We start from the raw sequence: 19,094 nt of genomic DNA on the forward strand, positions 1-19,094 counted from the left end.
ATATATAGTGGACGTAGCATCTGGCTCCAGAATTGAAGCCAACCCGGAAGTGTCAAAAACTTGCAATATCTCGCCGTCCGCTAGGGTTGGCGCCAAAAAGCTTTTGCTCCATAGACCTCAATTCATTTTTGGAAAAAACAAAATGTGATAGACTGATTTTCTACAGCTCAGGATTTTTTTCCCGCTAGTTTTCATGGTCAAAATGAGAGATCAGGTGGCCGATCTTAAATAAATCAATACTGAATTTTAAATAAATCGTTAAAGTGGGTGGAGTCAGGGGGCGTGGCTATACTTGATAGACAGTCCCATAGACTGGTCCTGCCCCGGGTTGCTCTCCGGTCCAGCCTGTTTGATGCTTTTTTACGTCACTGGCTCCAAAAAATCCAAAACGGCGACCAGGAAGTGGCAAAATCCGGGCTTTATTTTCTCGCCGTTGAAACTAACAGGTGACGTCACGGTTAGTTCACGCCTGGGTGAGAATTACAGCAAATATCTGTGAAAAATGATATTTTAGCTGCTTTAAATACAGAAAAACAAGTAGTTTTACAGTCAAACATTATGAAAGAACAAGCTATTTGTGAAAATACAGATTTTTGATGTAGACACATTTAATGAATGCTTTTTCCTCATGTTTTACTAAATATTATCTGTAATTTAACCAAATAAGGAAAATCTGTAACATAACAGGGAAATGTTAAAAAAATTTACAGATTAAAAATGTTTAAAAGCATAATTTTTTCAGTCTTGTTAAATAAAACATCATTTTTCACATTTTTTTTGTATAAAATTCCCTGTTTTGTTAAATTACAGATAACTAGAACACTCACAGAAAAAGGTCTTCATTTGCACATTACGTCCACATCAAAAATCAGCAGTTTATTAAAATTTACTTACTTTTTTTGATGATGCATGACAACTAAATTACACCCTTTAACTACATTTAAATCAGCTGAAAATATATAATTATTCAACAGATATTTCAAGTCATTTTCACTATTTTTACAGTTTGTTTACTTCACAGGATTCAACTTTTTTCTTCCATATTTTCCTGGCACTTTTGCTGTCAGATTTCTAATTTTTTTTATGGATTTTCCTCTTAATTCTTCACAAATGTCGTCATGTGATCAGTAAGCGCAGTGAATGAAACGGGCAGAACTTGTCCCTCCGCATTAAACAACAAAGATGAATTATGACAGGTTTTTATTCTGTTTTTCCACATGAACTGTGACCTGGAGTGAAATGGGCTCCTTGGAAGTTTTCAGAGGAGTGTAAGATCGGTACGAATTTCAAAACTCTGTTCAAATGAGGTGAAGCAGATGAGTTGGAGTGTCTCTGCAGGGATTTGTCATTTGAAATGTAAAAATTATTCAACACGATCTGGTGCATTAGTGAACATACCGGAGTATTTCTGAGTGGCTTCTAATAAATTTTTGAAAGCGGAAGGAGCTGAATTCTTCACTTCAGACCTTCCATCAAACCTTTGACCCACAGCTGTAGGCAGACTTGGACATAATTACATTAACATGGAACTGTGGAGGACAAAAAATGACTCGAGTATAAATACATAATCAATGCAGGAATAAATAATAGAATTCATTTAAAAAATTTATACGTTCTGGTAATGAAAAAAGGACAAAATGAATAAGATGTCTTGGGTTTATTTCTACATCTTCACGACTTTATGGCAGGCTATTTCTCCAGTTCTTTCTTTATTTCTGCATCTCTCTGTTTATTTTGAAAGCTGGTTCCAGATACAAGCAAATAATCCAAACATGCTGATCTTCAAATGCATGTAAAAACCCAAATAGCCTTAATAAAACTACATTTATGTATATGTATTCATGTTATATTATTTGCTTGTTTATTTCTGCATATATTTTTTTATAATTAGAGCCCATATGATGCTTTTTTCCTCTCTCCTTCTCTTTTTTAGCGTATTATATGACTGCTTATTTGAGCGTTTAAACCCTTCTCCTACAGAAAATTCTTACCTGCCTAAAAATGCATCGTGGAAGTCTAGACTCTCCTGTTGTTACTTAATGACATCATCATGTAACACATTTGCATAACGCTACTTAGCGGCTAGTTTGGCCATCAAACAAATAATTGCCTCCTTGCAGTTTGACAGTATTTTACCACTAGAGCCACTTGTGTTAGAGCTACATTATTTTGGTACGTTACCCATAATGCCTTGCTTTTGTTCGGGCCAGAACAGACTGGATAGGAGCTAAAAGTGAGCGAAGAGTACGGAAAGGTGCTACAACAATGTACGACACGAGAAGTGGGGTTTTAAACTCCAAAAATATAATTCTAAATATGTAAATGTGCAGAATATGGGGTCTTTAAGTCATTTTCAACCCTGTTAGATACTCATATGTAGCATTTTTGAATTGAAGGGTTTTGTGCCCACTTATTTTTCAGTGTTTTTACAAAATGTCACAAACTAGTGCAAGGATTCATACAGTCGATACTGAATTTCCACCGAAACTGAAAGATGTGAGTGAATATTGAGCACCAAACCTCAGTATGCACCAGCACTGACCTTATTTACTGCTATAAACGGACAGAAATGTAAGTTCATGTGGTACTTATATATGTTGCAACCTTTGCTGTATTAAATCTGCTCATCTCTATGGTTTCTCCAGGTGACTCCAATGAGAACAAGCCACTGGTGGGAGCAGAGGAGGAGGAAGTGGCCAAGATGGGATGTCCCAGTCTGGGCGAGCACACACAGGTAGAGGTGGTCATAGAAGAGTCCTACGAGTTCAAGGTAAGAGCCTTTATGTGTGTTTAGAGCCTTTATCACTAGAACAGCTTCATGGGAATGTTGTCCTCACCTTTTTTTTTGTCAGTTAGATTGTACGTCAGCTACATGAAATATCACCTAAAAAGTGTTTTTATTTAATTGAAACCTAAAGCAAATATAGTCTAAAGTGATTTAAAGTGACTGTCAGCTGCCTCGGTGCAGAGGTTAATTGAGTCGTCTTGTTAGCATGTAATGGACGCATGTAGAGTAATGGGCTCTCTGCTGAGATGATTGTCATTTTAATAGCAGACCTGCAAAAGACGAGAAGTCATTAATTCAAAGTGAGCTGTCAGCTTACTTCAGTATGAAACAGGGCTGAAAAGAAAGAAAGAAAGTTGCAGATACACTGAGAAAAAGTACAGTTTTAAATGTAATTTATAAAAAAAAAGTTTACTGCTTACTTTTTACTTTAGCTATTTTGCAGATTTCCAGTTTTTTAAATTAGAAATAATATTTTGTAAAATTGAAAAGCTAAATTTACATGTTTTACTGGATCTAAATTGGCAAATATATTGTTATTTTCCAGATATTTGCTATTATTTTATAAAGAAAAGTTATGAGTTTGAAAGAGGTAAAAAATACTAATAAATTTTATAAACTGTTTTCCGTAGATTATTCAATGTAATACATAAAATCACAGAAAAAATTAATTTACATGTTGACTGTGAAAAATGTAGCAAACCAAAACTGCAAATTATGTCTACATCAAACGTGTATTTTTCTGTATTTTTTAAAGATAGTTTTAGCATGAAATTACAGAGTTTTAGTGCGTTTAAATCAGCGAAAATAAGAGTAAAATGGTAAAAAAAAAATTCTTAAACTGTTAATTTAAAGATTTTTTTTTCTGATTTGTTAAATTACAGATAATATCTAGTAAAACCACAGAGAAAAAACAACAACTTTATATGTAAAAATAAATAACAGGTCAAAACTGTAAAAAAAATGTCCACATCACATAAAATTAGAGTTTTAGCGTTTTTCAATCGGCTAAAAATATCCTCATGCTACATGTATTTTCCGTTATTTTGGCCATTTTTACAGTTATTTTAACATTATTATTTTCTCTTGCAACCTGGCTGCCCAATTTCCAACATGTTTTCTTTCCATAATTCATCCCACAACTTAGAAAACACATTGGCCTAGTCATTCAGTAAATGTTTTACACTCTGAGGAGTGCCTTTGTAATTGCAATCGATTGTAATTCAGAAATGTATTAATGCAAACAACTTGACTTTGCTTGTGTTCAGAACAAGAAACACGACAAACTAGAGTTGTGTGTCTTCATGCACTGTCTTTCCATTCAGTTAATTTTCCTCTCATCTGTGATTTGTCGTATTTGTTTGTTTGTTCACAGATTTCGTGTGTTAATTTGTCCATTTGTGTCATTTTGTGTGTGTGTGTGTGTGTGTGCGTGCAGAGAGCAGTAAATACTCTTGTTTGGCGCGCTGAGCAGGTTAGCCGTCCTTCTAATGCATGCAGAGCTTCAATCTCTCGCTGTACTGAACTGAAATGCCGCTCTTCGTACTCTGTAAATCTTTAATTTTCACCCTCACACGTGGACTATTGTTGTGAGTTCTCTAATTGAGTCTGCTAAAGTTTTCCTTCTCACGCCGCCTAGTAGCTAGTAAACCGTGCAGGATCTCCTCAAAGCCCTGTCAGCTGATAGCGACTGCTGCTCTGTAGCTGCATCTTTTATTATTATTCTTCCTCGCTGCTTTAAACCGAAAAATCCAACCAGCGATGCCTTAAGGTTTTTCCTAGATTCCAAGAGGAGCATCACAGCCACTTTCTCTGCATCGTATTAATTAGCACATCCCAGACCTAGAAACCTCACTTTAAATGTATCTCTGCAGCGTGGGTTTCAATTGAAAGGCTTGAAAATCAGCATTTTCCCTCTTTCTGTGTCCCTGCGAGTGAATTAACAGCTTGAGGGTTGTGTCTTTTCCTCTTCTGCCTGGTCTGTATGCGCTTCCATGTTTGCTTTTTGTGTGTGTGTGTGTGTGTAGAGTACAGTAGATAAGCTGATCAAGAAGACCAACCTGGCCTTGGTGGTGGGAAGCAGCAGCTGGAGGGAGCAGTTTGTCAGCGCTGTGACTGTTAGCGCAGGTAAAACACAAACACACCATAATATACGGCGCCGTTTGATTTATGAACGGCGGTTTTGCTCGACGTGTTTCTCGACTTCATTTCGAAAAACGTGACGGATGATGAGAGGGAGCGTTTCTTTGCATCAGCGTTTTCTTCAGACCCTTTTAACCCTCGTGTCGTCCTGCAGGTTGAAATTGGCTCATTTTAAAGTTTGAAAATGTGGAAAAATATCTATTTTCACAGTGAAACTTCATATTTTCAATAGTTTCTGGGAAATCTTTGAACATTTTTTGGCGGGAAAAAAAAACAAATGTTGAAAATGTTTCTTAAGAACATTCACAAAAAAATCAACCAAAATCCAGCGAAATTCACTGGATTTTGGTTGATTTTTTGTGAATATTCAGAAAATATTAGAAATTTTACTGATAAATATTTAATCACTTTAGAAAACTCTTAAGGGAAACTTTTAAAGTATTTTTGAAATTTTATATAAAACAATAACAAACTCTTGTTCAAGTAAAATGTTGCAGCTAAAGTTCATCTGTATCCCTGTAAATGTGTCATTTTTGTGTCTCCTGCTGATTTTTTTTGTATCTTCTATTTTTGCTCTTTTAATCACCTGAAGGAGACGACGACGAGGAGGAGAGCGGCGAGGAGCGTCTGCCGTCCTGCTTCGACTACATCATGCACTTCCTCACCGTCTTCTGGAAGGTTCTGTTCGCCTTCGTGCCGCCCACCGAGTACTGGAACGGCTGGGCCTGCTTCATCGTCTCCATATCGCTCATCGGCGTCCTGACGGCCGTCACCGGAGATCTGGCGTCGCACTTCGGCTGCACGATAGGCCTGAAGGACTCGGTGACGGCGGTGGTGTTCGTGGCGCTGGGAACGTCGGTGCCAGGTGAGGAAGCTGATGTGCTGTAAACAAATACATCATTCTGATTTAAACAAAGAAGAAAGACGCTCCAAATGAGTTATTCAGTTCTGGGCTCCTCTTTACTTTCTCCCTCAGCATCAAAAGTGATCCACTCTTGTTTGCACAGAGCCTACAGAAGTGCTTGTAGCCAGAGATGTGAAAGGATGCAAACAAATGCAAACAACGCAGAACCCAGAGAGTTCAGCATTCAGCCAACTAGTGAGGTTGAAGAACTTTTTGCCAGAAAACTCAATAATAATATCACAGGAGTTATTTTTACCTCATGAGCTGTCACTGATGCTGACATCTTGATGGTTTCCCTCAGGACGTCTCAAAACAGAATGTAAATGGGAATTTATATATTAATGGGAATAGATTTTTATTATTATTATTTCTTATCATAGACATTTTGGACCAAATTCACATTATTCTCCTCCTCCTCACATCCACAAGCATTCGTTTTTTTAAAATAAAAATAACACGCAGTGGCCCAGTGCAGTTCTGTTAAAGCTGTGTACTGTTTCCACTGTTCATTTCTACCTGGTAAACGAGATTTTATTTAGTTTTTAAGGTCTTTTGTCAGCGACAAATAAAGTTGAAATATTTTTTACATGAGGAACATGGTTAAGATTATTATTAGTAGTAGTAGTAGTAGTGGTGTAACTATTATTATTGTTAGTAGTGCATTTCTATATTTTATTATTAAATTAGTAGTGTATTTTAAGTATATATTATTATTATATTTTTTATTTTACCTCACAAGCCTTTAGCCACCCTAAAGGATGTGGGAAAAAAACTGTTTTCACAGTGAAATTTCTGATGTCCAAATTTTCAATATTTCTGGGATATTTTTGACATTTTTTTTGTGGAAAAAGAGAAAGAAATGTTACAAAAAATGTTTAAGAACATTCACAAAAAAATCAACCAAAATCCAGCAAAATCCACTGGATTTTGATTGATTTTTTTGTGAATGTTCTTTAAAAAATTACGTTTTGCTGATATATATGTAATCACTTTAGATATTTTTAGGAATTTTTTTTGGATGATTTTTACTCATTTTTTGAAAATATTTACAAGAATTTTCTTGCCAAATTTGGGAGATTTTTTTAAAATAATTTTTTAAGGAAAACTTTTCAGGAATTATTGCAATTTTCTTCCTGAAGGTTTTGTATATTTTCAGAAATTGGGAAAATTTTTGCTTAAAAAAAAATTCAGACTAGGAAACTGGATTTTTTTGGTGCCCATAAATGAAGACAACAGGAGGGTTAATTCAGTTCCCCCCTCATTCCTCTTAGCAGTCAGTTTATTGTTGCCCCTCGGTGATTCATAGAAACAGCTCCTTTGCCACTCTGCTCGGCGATAGCTTCAGCGGCTCTGGAAAGTAGCGTTTGAATCAGTTCCTTCAACGGCTGCGTTATGCTGGGACTGGAAGCTGTAAACGTAGAATTTGATATCCATTATCAGCTTCTGTCACAAAACGCCTCACTGCTAATTTGTTGGCTTTTCAATTTTCCCGTTTCTGAGGGCTTTGTTTTATCGCTTTCCTCCTCGTATTCCAGCTCACTCCTCCGTTACGCTCCCGCTCAATTTGTTATTCTGACTCGGTGTTACCTCACTCCCCTCTCTCTTCCCTCCTCTTATTGGATGTTGTGTTTTTGCTATTGTGTCATCCATCATCCTGACCTGTGTGTGTTGTGGAGCCCAGGTGTTTGTGCGTGGGTGAAAGTGTGTGTTTTCTGAGCCCAGCAGGTCATTATAACTTCCACTGGGAGTGTTCGCTGCCTCCAGTGACCGTGTGCGATAGTGATCCCTTTAAAACTTGTTAGAAACACTCGTCTGCTCTCTGGTTTCTCGCCCATCACTCCTCCTCTGGATTCATAAAAGCATTTCTGCATTATTACATCGGAGACACACTCGAGGATTACTCAGGCCAATTTACACCGAATTTGCAGATTCAGGCAATTAGAGGGCGAGCGCTGATCGGGCGCTCGGTTTGAAAGCTGCGCTCTGCAAAACGCTTCCGGCCGTTTAAGAGGTTTATGGAGCTCATTTGTAACCATGTGAGCCATTTAAATAGCGAGTGGTGTTTGATGTCTGCGTTGGTGGTGAACAAGTCTTGCAGAGATCCACAGATTTGTATTCAGACGGTTTAAAATGTTGTTTCTGCACAAACTGCGAGAGTCTGGACTTCTCCACTGGTGTCTCATTCTGGTTTTTGACTGTTTCCCTTCATTATTGTTTGGCATTGTGTTCAGCTGACTTGTTTGCTGATAGTTAAGGGTTGTTACTTTGCCTTAAATTTCTTTTAAAATAAATTTACTTGTATCTAAATCTATCGTGTCTGTTTCAAGTGCAATTCTGTATCGAGTTGTCTTCTGTCTTGATCTTATCCACAATTTTGGGCAATTTCATGACCATTTCTCTGTTTTTAGTAAGTTTCTGCTTTCAGGATGTGAAGAAGTAACACATTACTTAGTGACATCTTGATTTTGTAAAAAGTGTCAGGAATTACAATTTCAGATTGAAAAATTACATTACTAATCCTGGTAATGCTCCTATAATTGGAGATTTTTTCGGTCCAGTTTGTTTGCTGTCGTGACTCCTGTAGATTTACACACATTCACCATGACTAGCATTAAGCTAGCTGCATAAACTGGACCTAAAAGAATGACATAGCATGTAGGTGTGGGAGTTATAAACCTGCATTCTTTTAACAGCCACTGGGGGGCGACTCCTGAAGTCAGATTCTGTAGAAGTCTATCAGAAAATCGAGCTACTTCTCATTTGATTTGCTGCCTCGGTAAACATTTTAAAAACGAATCTATGGTCTCAATCACTAGTTTCGAGTCTTCTTTGATGCAGCGTGATGTTTGTCTTGTCAAATATGGTCCCAATTTAGAGTAAAATACACAATAAAGTCACGACTGCAACGTGGCAGTCAGGATAGAGGTGTAGCAGTGTTTTTCACGGCATGTTTGAATTACATGCACAATCTGGATTTTGCCTGTTTTTGTGTTTGTGTACAATGTATGTTCAGTTTATGATGGTTATTTGGATCATTTAGCCAATTGTAAACATCTTGGATTATTTTTAAAGACATTCTAAGGAGTCAAGTGCTCATTTTTTAGTACATTTAGTTAAGCCAATTTTTCAGTGGGCAAAATTAGCATCCTGATGAATGCTAATTAATCTGATATATAGATGTATAGAGGCTCGGTCAGTTCTCAGTCGACCACCCCTTGCTCCTCTCCAGCTTCAGCCTCTTGTCACCAAAGTCACGGTGGCAACCTCCACTTCATCTATACGGTGCATTATCAGATGTAGATGGTCAATAAATCCCCCAATGGTTAATTTAAAGACCTAAAACCTATAACAATGACGAAATACCATTAAAGTGAAGTGAGAAATGTTGTTTTTTTCATGTATTTTGGATGAATTGACCCTTTGAGTGTTTTTCGCCGCTGATTTGGAGAGAAATATGATAATGCACAGTACATGATGCAGCGAGATTCTTCCTTCGCGTCTGATCATCTTCTTTGTTGCCGGTGTTTGTTAGTAGAGAGTCTGTGCTGCTTTTATTTGGAGGCAATAATGCGAAGTTTGACGATTCAGATCCACAACGTCACCTGCTCATGTGTCAACACACACAGACTTCTCTCTTCTTTTTGTGTGATCTGCCACCAACAGGATTACAATTCATCCATCTCCCAATAAACTTTGTAGGATAGTTGTTGGGATATGATTTTAAACTAATCTTGCTGACATTCAAATGGGAATTGCGGCTCATTTTACCAGCCCGGTCTAAAAATAGAAATAATCCGCGGTAGGCATACAATAACTGGCAGCTGTTTTTCCCTGGTGTTTCCTGCCAACCCAGTTGTAGAGCCTCCACGCTTTTCATCCAATTTCTCCTCAAATTCAGCACCAAGGAGCTCGCTTGTGAACACCTCCAGCATTTTCCAGCATTCAGTGCTTTGGGTTTTTGCACATGCTGATGCCAGTGTACAGCAAAGGATTACAGCAAGACTCAGAAATCTGCTGAGGGGAAAAAATGCAAGTCATGTTTGTATTTATTTTTTTAGAAAATGGATGGAAAAATTACATAAACCAAGTGACTTACAGAAAAAAATAGATAATTCCATGCCTGTTGTAGAGATATAGGATGGAAGACAAATGCTTTTCACATACATTTTAAGCTCGTCTTTGACTGTTTGCAGTAGCTTAAATCGCTCTTCTCTGTGCACACATCTGGATCTTCACTCTGTGCACTGAAGCTTTCGTCCTCGGTCAGCTGTGGAGAGCTTTGGCCACAGGAGCACCACCAGATTCTTAAGTCCTTTCCTGCCTTTGTCTGTCTTCGCACATTTGATCCAACTCCTCGTCTGTGCGCTCTGCTTTCTGGTCAGTCAACAAACAGGAACGACTCACAGTTGTCTTCATGACAGCTCACTGGATCACCTCCCACTGCAAAAAGATGGTTTAGATTAAAGAAGTATCACATCTGCTACCACTTCTCCTGTTAAATCTTCACACTTGTAAACACAGAAGTAGATCTTATGTATGCAGGTGGAAAGGCAAATCTGGGAAGATAAGCTGAGATATGTGTTTATTTGGGAAGCTTTTTCAATATGTTGTTTTCTTAGTTGTGTTTTTCAACGTTCTGCCATAAAGGAGGCGAGTCCATGTCCAGATTAGCCTGACCCATAGTCAGAACTGGAGGTTATGAGAAAAACTAACCTGTTCTCATTCCCAGTGCTTGGTCAGGACTCTATGGATACTCTTTAGTGTCATTTTTCAACACACAGTGGTGTCCTACAGATTATTAAACTCTCTAAACGTCAGAGTAGACGCCACGCATCTGTAGCCAACTATCTCAGCTGATGTTGCTTCTTTTCAGGGATCATAAATTTTGTGGTTATTGTTTTGAAAGGATGCATTTTTACCGAAATCAAACAACAAGACTAAGTAAAAGAACAAAGGTCTGACACAAGATTAAAAGTCCACTACTGCAACCTCCTTCTGTGAATCTCTTTAAAACTGGAAAATCTGTGTTGATTTGTTGACTTAGAGCTAACACCAAAGGCCGCCTTGTGGCTTTGACAGAGAATAAGAATGAAGACTGAATTTCCATCTAAAGTCTCAATCACCTTTTACTTCAGTCGTCTTGATAAGCAGGTTGTATGTAAATCTGCTATATTTGGCGTCCAGACGTTAATTCTCTTCGGTTCCTCTCAGTATTTCCTTCCTCCAGCATTTTCTCTTCATTCAAGTCGTTTCTTTCCATCTCTGTCAAACAGGCGCACCTTAAATGTTTAATTGTTTTCTTTTACACAAATTGGTTTCTTGCGTTTGCATATATTACCCAACACCTCTGTGCTTCTGTGTTGTTTCTCTTTGCGTACAGGCTTCTGTTTGCATGTTTGAGCTGTGTGGGTGTTTTTACACTGGATGGAACCTCCAGGTTGTTCCATCAGTAGCTTGAGAGAAAGACATTGAGAAAAACATCCATATGATTCTCATTGTTTAGTTTTTACCTCCGCTTGAGTTACTTTTGTCTTGTTTTTATGTTCCTGCGTTGATTTTTTTTTCCTCTGCTGTTTGAAGTGTTTACTTGTAGGGATGAGAGGAGATTCTGAAAAGATAAAAGAAAGTTTTAAAGGGATGATGAAGCTTCACTGCATGTATGTAAAACTTTTTTTTCTCTCTCATCCAGACACATTTGCCAGCAAAGTCGCCGCCATCCAGGACCAGTACGCCGACGCCTCCATCGGCAACGTCACCGGCTCCAACGCCGTCAACGTGTTTCTGGGCATCGGCGTGGCGTGGACCATCGCCGCCGTCGCCTGGCGCTCCAAGGGGAAGCCTTTCAAGGTGGATCCGGGCAGCCTGGCCTTCTCCGTCACCCTCTTCACCATCCTGGCCGTGGTGTGCGTGCTCACGCTGCTGTACCGGCGGCGGGCGGCGGTGGCCGGCGGCGAGCTGGGCGGGCCGCGGACTTGCAAGCTGCTAACGTCGCTGATGTTCGTCTCGCTGTGGCTCATTTACATCCTGCTGGCTTCACTGGAGGCCTACTGCCATATACCAGGGTTTTAAATGGAGAGGGGGGAGAAGAGGGAGAGAGACCTACTGCCAAGATGTGGAGAGAGAGAGAGAGAGAGAAAGGGCGAGTCTTCAGGGAGGTCGGAGCAAAGGTGCACTGATGTGTTTAAGCTTTTCACTGGATGTTTTTTCTCGTTTTTCTTGAAAGATGAGTCTCATTTGACACTAAAACTCTCCAATGATGTCCAAACTAATCCTCGACATTGGTGTCCTTTTCTTACTCTCCATCCATCCAGCGAGGAGGAAACTTCCACCATAAACACATTTTCTAGAGCTAAAGATCAACTTCTATCCTCAACAGTTTAATAGTTGATAAAAAAGCAGGAGGGAAGATGATCAGAGGAGAAAAGAAGTCAGAGAAAACCTGAGAAAGGAAGAAAAGAGAAAATCTGAGAGAACAGAGGAAAAAAACAGGCAAGAGAAGAAGAATAGAAGGACAGCATCCCCTCCTGACTCCCTCTCTCACTCTCTCCATCTTCACACTATCGTCATGGCAACGGTGAATCCTCCTGTCATAACCTTTGAACTCTAACACTATCAGTGACTTATTACTTCTACATTTTTTCCCCCAAATGCACACACACACACACACACACACACACACACACACACACACACACACTTGATTCTCACCACCTTGCAGGCGAGATGAAAACTGACCACCTTTGTTTTCCTTCCTGGATACACTGTGCAAAGCGAGTCCCTCCACCTTCTAACACATCTACACAACCTGTACACTTCTATCCCTGCGAACATACTCTCCCCCGTCCCTCCCTCTTGCCTTACTTTTATCTCCCCCCCCGTAGGAATCGTCTCAAAGTTGTGATAATGAAAATGCCGTAGTCGCCACCAACTGGTCCTCTTTTTTTCGATTGAGCCAATCCCGAGTCCTTTTCCCTTGTTCCTCCCCGACCCAGCGCTATTTTTTTTTCTACAACTCTTCAATGGCGTCACGTGTTGATGTTGTTACCGTGCAATTGTAAAAAAAAGTAAAACAACAACAACAACATGAAGAGATGAAGAAAAGAGGGGTCCAGATGTTGGAGTAGAACGTTTTCCACCTCTAAACGGGTGATTTTGTTGCAGTGCAGCAGCATTGTGCACTAAATATGGTGAAGTGCACCGTTTACACTGCGGCCAAGCAGCAAGTTACGCACCGCCAAGAGACTTAGACACGAGAAGGACCGATCAGAATGAAGGACTGACTTTCTTTGAGGACGACGATGACAGCGTTGTTCATGACAAATCAAGACTGTGACCATACCCAGTGTTTCTAAATGTACATGATAATATAAGAAACTTTTATCGATGTGTGTGAGAAAACATTGGTATTTCGTTTATGTTGAGCTCCCCTCTTCGTACGGAAAACTGTGGAGATATAAAAGAGAAAGATCCACGAAAGAGTCGGACGCTGTGAAGGAAATGTACGGCAGCTTTGAAATATCACGACTGTTCTGCATCAGTTTCTGTGTACGCAAGGACATAAAAACCACACAAGTCTCTGTTATCCAAAGATTTAATAGACGAACGTTGTCACTTCACAGGTAGAGTTCAGTTCATTTTCAGTTTTACTCACAAATCCTCCACAAGCTGTTTCCTGGAGTCGGTAAAAACTGGCAAATCGATGAGTGTTCACACTACGGCTAAATGATCTGACATCTTTTATGAGAAAAACTGTGCTATTTATTTAGTTTTTGTGCAATGTTTGTTGACTCAGGCATGGTGTGTGTGGAAGTGAAGCCAGAATAGCTCGAAATGAGAATATTACGCCATATATCATGTAAAAAAAATCAGCTGTTTTGTCTGAGTGTTGAAGCCCAGATTAGCGTTATGTGGTGTCATTACTGCTGTCCTGCCCGCAGGCTGGACTGAAACTGGACAGAAGGGACGGCATATGGCTTGTCAGTGTAGATTATTATTGAATGCATTCCCCTTGTTAACAATAGTATAGAAAGAGGAGCTCCGCAGGAACCGAGCCGCTTTCCTCTCAGCTGCCCACCGCGCTGATTGTGAACTTCAAGGAGAATCCTCCTGAGAGAAAACAATAATTTGGCTTTTTGTTGTCCTCCAAAGTGAAAAACCGGCCTGAAAACAGCAATTTACCTGCCCAGCATCCCCCCTTTGTTAAATATGGACGAATTAGCCGCCGCTTTCAGCCCCCATGTAAGCGCAGGCTTCACAAAGGAAAAGCCTCTGATGTCGCCTGAACAAGGTCGGTGCTTGTAAAAAAGGGATTTAAGTGATTGATTTGGAGCTGGGGGACATTTCTCTGCGGGGTAAAATGCCGTTTTGTTAGCTTTTCCCTCTAATGTGACATTTTCGGTGCCACACCAGTTCCCTTTCGCTTTCCGACGGCTATAAAGTGGAAATGACATATTCCAAACTTCGACTGTAGAGGGTCAGTGAAAGCAGCAGTCGAAGCTTCAAACAGCTGTTTTCCAGCCAGAGGTTCATTGATAGAAAGAGCTTGGCCTCCTGCCACGTTGCTCTCGGCCTGTTTCAAAGGGATATTTTCTGGCTGCTAATATTTACCATTGCTGTCTGGAATTAAGACATGATTGCTGAGTTTCCACTTCATAGAGCAGGCACCCTGGAGCTCGGAGGGTTTTAGTGTTTTGGCCAAGGACAGTTCAATGTGTTAGGAGTCAAAAAAAAAAAACTGAGGTCATGTCGAGTCCTTCAGTCTCCTCAAAGTCCATCGTCCTTGGAAAATTTCAGCGAGTAATAAAAAAACTAAATTGTTATTTGAGCAAATTAGCACCAAAAGGCCTGTTGAATGTTAAAAATTGCCAAAATTTTCTCATTTATCAGAGCCAGGAACTGTCAAAGCAGAGATAATTATTGTGCTTTTTTAACTTTCCGATGGTCTTTGAACCACTCATCTGTGACATCCTGTCCCGTCAAAAAACTCAACTAAATCTAAGCCTAAAATCATATGTTCTTAAAATCACTTTTTCTATGGGTCTCATTTAAACAGTCCAGCAGTCCATGAAGCCATATGTGATGAATACAAATAATTGTGTGACTTCTCGGCTGAACTGCAGGCTGTGTTTACATAGGAGTAGTCTGTATTAGGTAGTTTTTGTGCAGTTTTTGTCCGCTAGTGGTCATCAAAAAAATTCAACTGTCTGTTTCTTTTTCTGTGATTAATGGCGTTATAGCTGTTATGCTGCACAGAAGACATTTCTAACTTCTCTCTACTTCTAGTCATGGTTGTGCTGGTTCCATAGAGGGGCAGGACTTCTTATTACAGTGAAAAATGAGCCCACAGTGAGTAAAAATACCTCAAAACTGCTTTGTGTGATGATAACTTTAAAATGCAAACATTTTCAAGCAGTTTGAGGAATTAAAAGCGTTTTTTTCCTGATTTCTGTGCAGATCTTTGGACGTGGAATGGAAATTGATGCGAATCAGATTTGAGTGTTGGAAATGGCAGCAATCGGGTTGAGATGACTTAACTGCAGATGAGATCAACGTCCAGTTACTAACGGCTTCTTTCAGCACTACGAATCCACGAATCATTCAGGGTTCATATCTTTTCTGGCGGTTTATCCAATATTTATATTTCAGTCGGAGCCAGATTTTGCCCCAAACTGGACCGGACATGACCTCGGTGTCCTCGGCTGTAGCTTCAGGCCCGACCGCTCGCTGACACCGTTTGGATAACTGTCACGCCACCGAAACTCCGGATCCTTTTCATTACCTGCTCCAGTCTTTCCTGCAGGAAGGCAGACAGAGGTCATGAGCCGGTTGACTCTGCAGGACGCCAGCTGGGCCAAACTCTCTTTTCCTCAATGACTGAGCCTTCCGTAGCAGTTTAAGAATGAGTGGGCAGGATAATAGTGCTGCTGACGCCACAGGAACACAAAAACGCTGGGCCGCATTTAGAAATCGAGGCTTTTTAAAGGCTGATAAGCCTCGCTGGAGGACGGCTGCGTGTGCATGCTTTATTAGTGAGCAAAGAAATGCAACCATATTTTTAGTCTTTTTGCCTGTTGCTTAGCGACCATCTAGCTGCTAGCCGTTGTCTTCTTGACTGTTGCCGGTGTGTGCGAGGCATCATGTGTGCGTCATCTAACAATTCCCCCTTTGTGTGTGCTTGCCTTCCTTCCAGTGAATGTGACAGTGTAGTTTGGTTTTTCTCTCTCTGGGGAAAAGTTCAACACGTCAAGTTTTTCTCTTTTGCTTTGTTTCTCCCCCGTGCCTCCCCTTCGTTTGCATGTGTTTCCACTGTGTATTTGTGCCTTTGTGTGTGTGTTTGTGTGTGTGGGTCGGTGTTCTAATCTCCTTACGAGGGCTTGCCCTGTGTGTCCCTGGCTGAGTCCCATATGCTAGATTAATGAATTCGAATGCCAACCTGACCCACAGTAAAAAAGAAAAAGACCTGGAAATTGGATTCCCCGTCTAGTGTGTGTGTGTGTGTTTGTGTGTGTACCCGTCAAATAAGATTAGATATATAATAGATCTGGCTGTCAATCGAGGCTGGGAATAGATGGTGGCACTTTGCTTGATAAAGAGTGTGTTTGGATCGGTACCGTTAAGGTCTCTGCCTCCTCGTATCCTGATTGGCCGGTTGGCTGCATGTAAACACGTGTGCAGATTAATGCTAATTCACGCACATGTGCAGAGGATCGATACAGAAATCAGTCGACGAAGCTACACACACGCTTTTTCTCTGCCGCTGACAGCATCTATAAATAGAACTGTGAGGAAAATGTAACACTTAAAATGAGAAAATATCTACAGTTGTGGCCTGAGAAGAAACTGAAATGTGTTTATTTCCTGTATAATTTGCTGTGTGTGTTTGAGGTGAGAGAAAATGACTTCATGATGGAAAGAATATTTGTGAAAGTATTTGTTTGAGTACACCTTGAAGCTGGTGGCATTGTTGTTACACCCTTTTCACAATTTTTCTGAATGAAAACTGTTCGGCAACTAATTCACAAAGACATTATTAATAATAATAATACCATGGATAAATGCAGACAAAACATATTAGTGAAATCGCAAAGTAATCCAAAATTGGCAAAATTCTGAATGTTACTCATCGCTCTGAAACTCTACTTCTTACATTTTCATTGAAGAAAATCGATGGGAACGTAAAGCTCCTCCTATTTCTGAACTCTACTCTCTGATTGGCTGGTTGACAGAATGGATAGCCAATCATACAACGGGATCCATCCTGCTTGACTTTCTACTTTGTGTCATTGAAATTATAAAAGAAAATTTCACAATACTGATGTGAATGTTAGAAATGTGTTTTCTCACCGTTTCTTCATGGTTACATTACATATTTTGTCTGTATTTATTCATAGAACTGTTTCTTTTTTAATGTCTTACTTTTTTTGGAGCATCTGAAGAAGACACTGTAAGGCAGTTGTGTGCTTTTTGGAAATGTTTGGATTTATCTATATATATAAAGAATTTGGTACAAGTAATTCCTAAATAGTTCATAAAGAACAAAATTAATTTACATTTATGTGCTTTGCCACCATTCTAATTTGGAAACATCTCCAGTGTGTGTGTTTCAGACCACTATGTATTAACCAGTGTGTATTTTCTTTGTTTTCTACCTTCTTTTCTTCCCACCTCTACGTTAGCCACTCTCTACCTTATAAATATTTATATATTTTTCACTTTATACTCATGCAACCCTATTTATGAGGTCACAAAGTGCTTTTGATAAAAAATATCTGGTATTTAATTTTTTTCATTCATTTTATTATTATTATTATTACCTTATTGTACTTTTTGTTGCATTTGTTTTCATGTTGTTCTGGTGATTTGTTTTGTAAAAGGACAAAAAAAATCCCTCAAAGAGTAGAACAACTTAGAATAGTAACAAACTACAATGAGTGTGCTCTTATCCTTTTTAGTGTGTGTGTGTGTGTGTGTGTGTGGGTGTGTGGGTGGGTGTGTTGAGGGTGTGTGTGGACGTGTGCATTTCTTCATATCATTCCGTCCATGAGTGTGTCGATGCATGAATTAAACTCATTCTGAATACAGTCTTGATGTTGGAAACTGTCGTAGTAAAGAGTAAAGTATTTTTCAATGCTGAAAATGACATGATATGAAAAACGATATAGATGTTTACAAAGACCAAACTAATCTCTTTCTCTTTTTTTTCTCAAAGATGAAATAAAACTTGACTGGCAAATGCTCAGAAGCGCGTCATATCGTTTCTACTGATGGAGGGTTTTAACTCGGTTAAGGTCGGGGGGGGTATTTTTCAGAATTAAGATGTTTATTTTACTAAATGCCTGGCAATTAGCAAATGGACTGCAGCGTGTAATTACATTTGCACTGAAATTATTAGACTGTTGGAAAACAAGCAGCAGCACCAGTTTGTATTTGGGTTTCTGGTGGAGGTTTGAAACAGATTGAACATCCAGCCAGCACACCTATACAATGATCAGCCAAAACATTAGAAGAAAACACTGACAGGTGAAGTGAATGGACAGCCTCCTACCTATCTAAACTTCTTTTTGCAGACCAGTATGCTTCCTAATGCCACAGACTTCTCCAGTCAACAGAATGCACCCTGCCTGCCACGCTCAAGCGCTGAAGTTGTTAAACTGGCTACCAAACTCCCTAGACCTTCATGGAGGTCTCCCTAGACCTGGATGGAGATGGAATGTCAGGGGGATGCCCTGAAACACGTCCAATCCATGGATCCCAGCCAACAGGACCCAAAGGACCCACAACCAACATCCTGGTACCCGACGCCCACAGAAGACCCCCAGAGGTTCAACGCCACAAAAATTCAATTTTCACAGGTTTAGATGTTGAGTTACTGATCAGAACATTGGGGTTTCCATTTCCAGTGCAACTAAGCTACCGCTGTTAGGCCCTAGAGCAAGGTCTTTAAACCCATCTGCTCCAGTGGCATCTGTCTCTGACCCCAACTTCCTAAAAAAAAGAGAGTTTCACAGTGCTGTAATGTATTTGTGAACTCAAGAAAGACATCTTAGTGAGTGCAAAGTCTCAGCCTGATTATGGGAAGCAATATGTATGTCACAACCAAGTGGACTATCAATCCAACAGCCTCCTTCAATCAAGTGGCCCATCAACATAAGCTACTTGAATCCCACCTCCAGACATGGAGATGCTGAGGAGCTCCATCCTCCCCCTGAAGGAGTTCCTGACTACATCCAGAAGTTCAGATGTATGAAGACCCAAGCCAGCCAG

General features: G+C 39.8%; 1 protein-coding gene across 5 annotated transcripts in view; it reads left to right on the forward strand.

The window, feature by feature from the left end:
* LOC110962325 (sodium/calcium exchanger 1-like) overlaps positions 1-18,072 on the forward strand; it is a 129,427-nt gene extending 111,355 nt beyond the window's left edge. For 2 of the 5 annotated variants that reach the window (XM_022210259.2, XM_051943685.1), the window contains exons 13-16: positions 2,646-2,770; positions 4,813-4,912; positions 5,520-5,792; positions 11,521-18,072. In XM_022210259.2, coding sequence (XP_022065951.2) covers positions 2,646-2,770; positions 4,813-4,912; positions 5,520-5,792; positions 11,521-11,900 — 878 coding nt within the window. In that variant the 3' untranslated portion in view covers positions 11,901-18,072. The remainder of the gene's footprint in view (positions 1-2,645; positions 2,771-4,812; positions 4,913-5,519; positions 5,793-11,520) is intronic. The other 3 variants (XR_002596428.2, XR_002596427.2, XR_002596426.2) reach the window with 3 other exon arrangements.
* The last annotated feature ends 1,022 nt before the right edge of the window (positions 18,073-19,094 follow it).

The sequence above is a fragment of the Acanthochromis polyacanthus genome, chromosome 23 (assembly GCF_021347895.1).
Source record: "Acanthochromis polyacanthus isolate Apoly-LR-REF ecotype Palm Island chromosome 23, KAUST_Apoly_ChrSc, whole genome shotgun sequence".
Classification (NCBI taxonomy): Eukaryota; Metazoa; Chordata; class Actinopteri; family Pomacentridae; genus Acanthochromis; species Acanthochromis polyacanthus.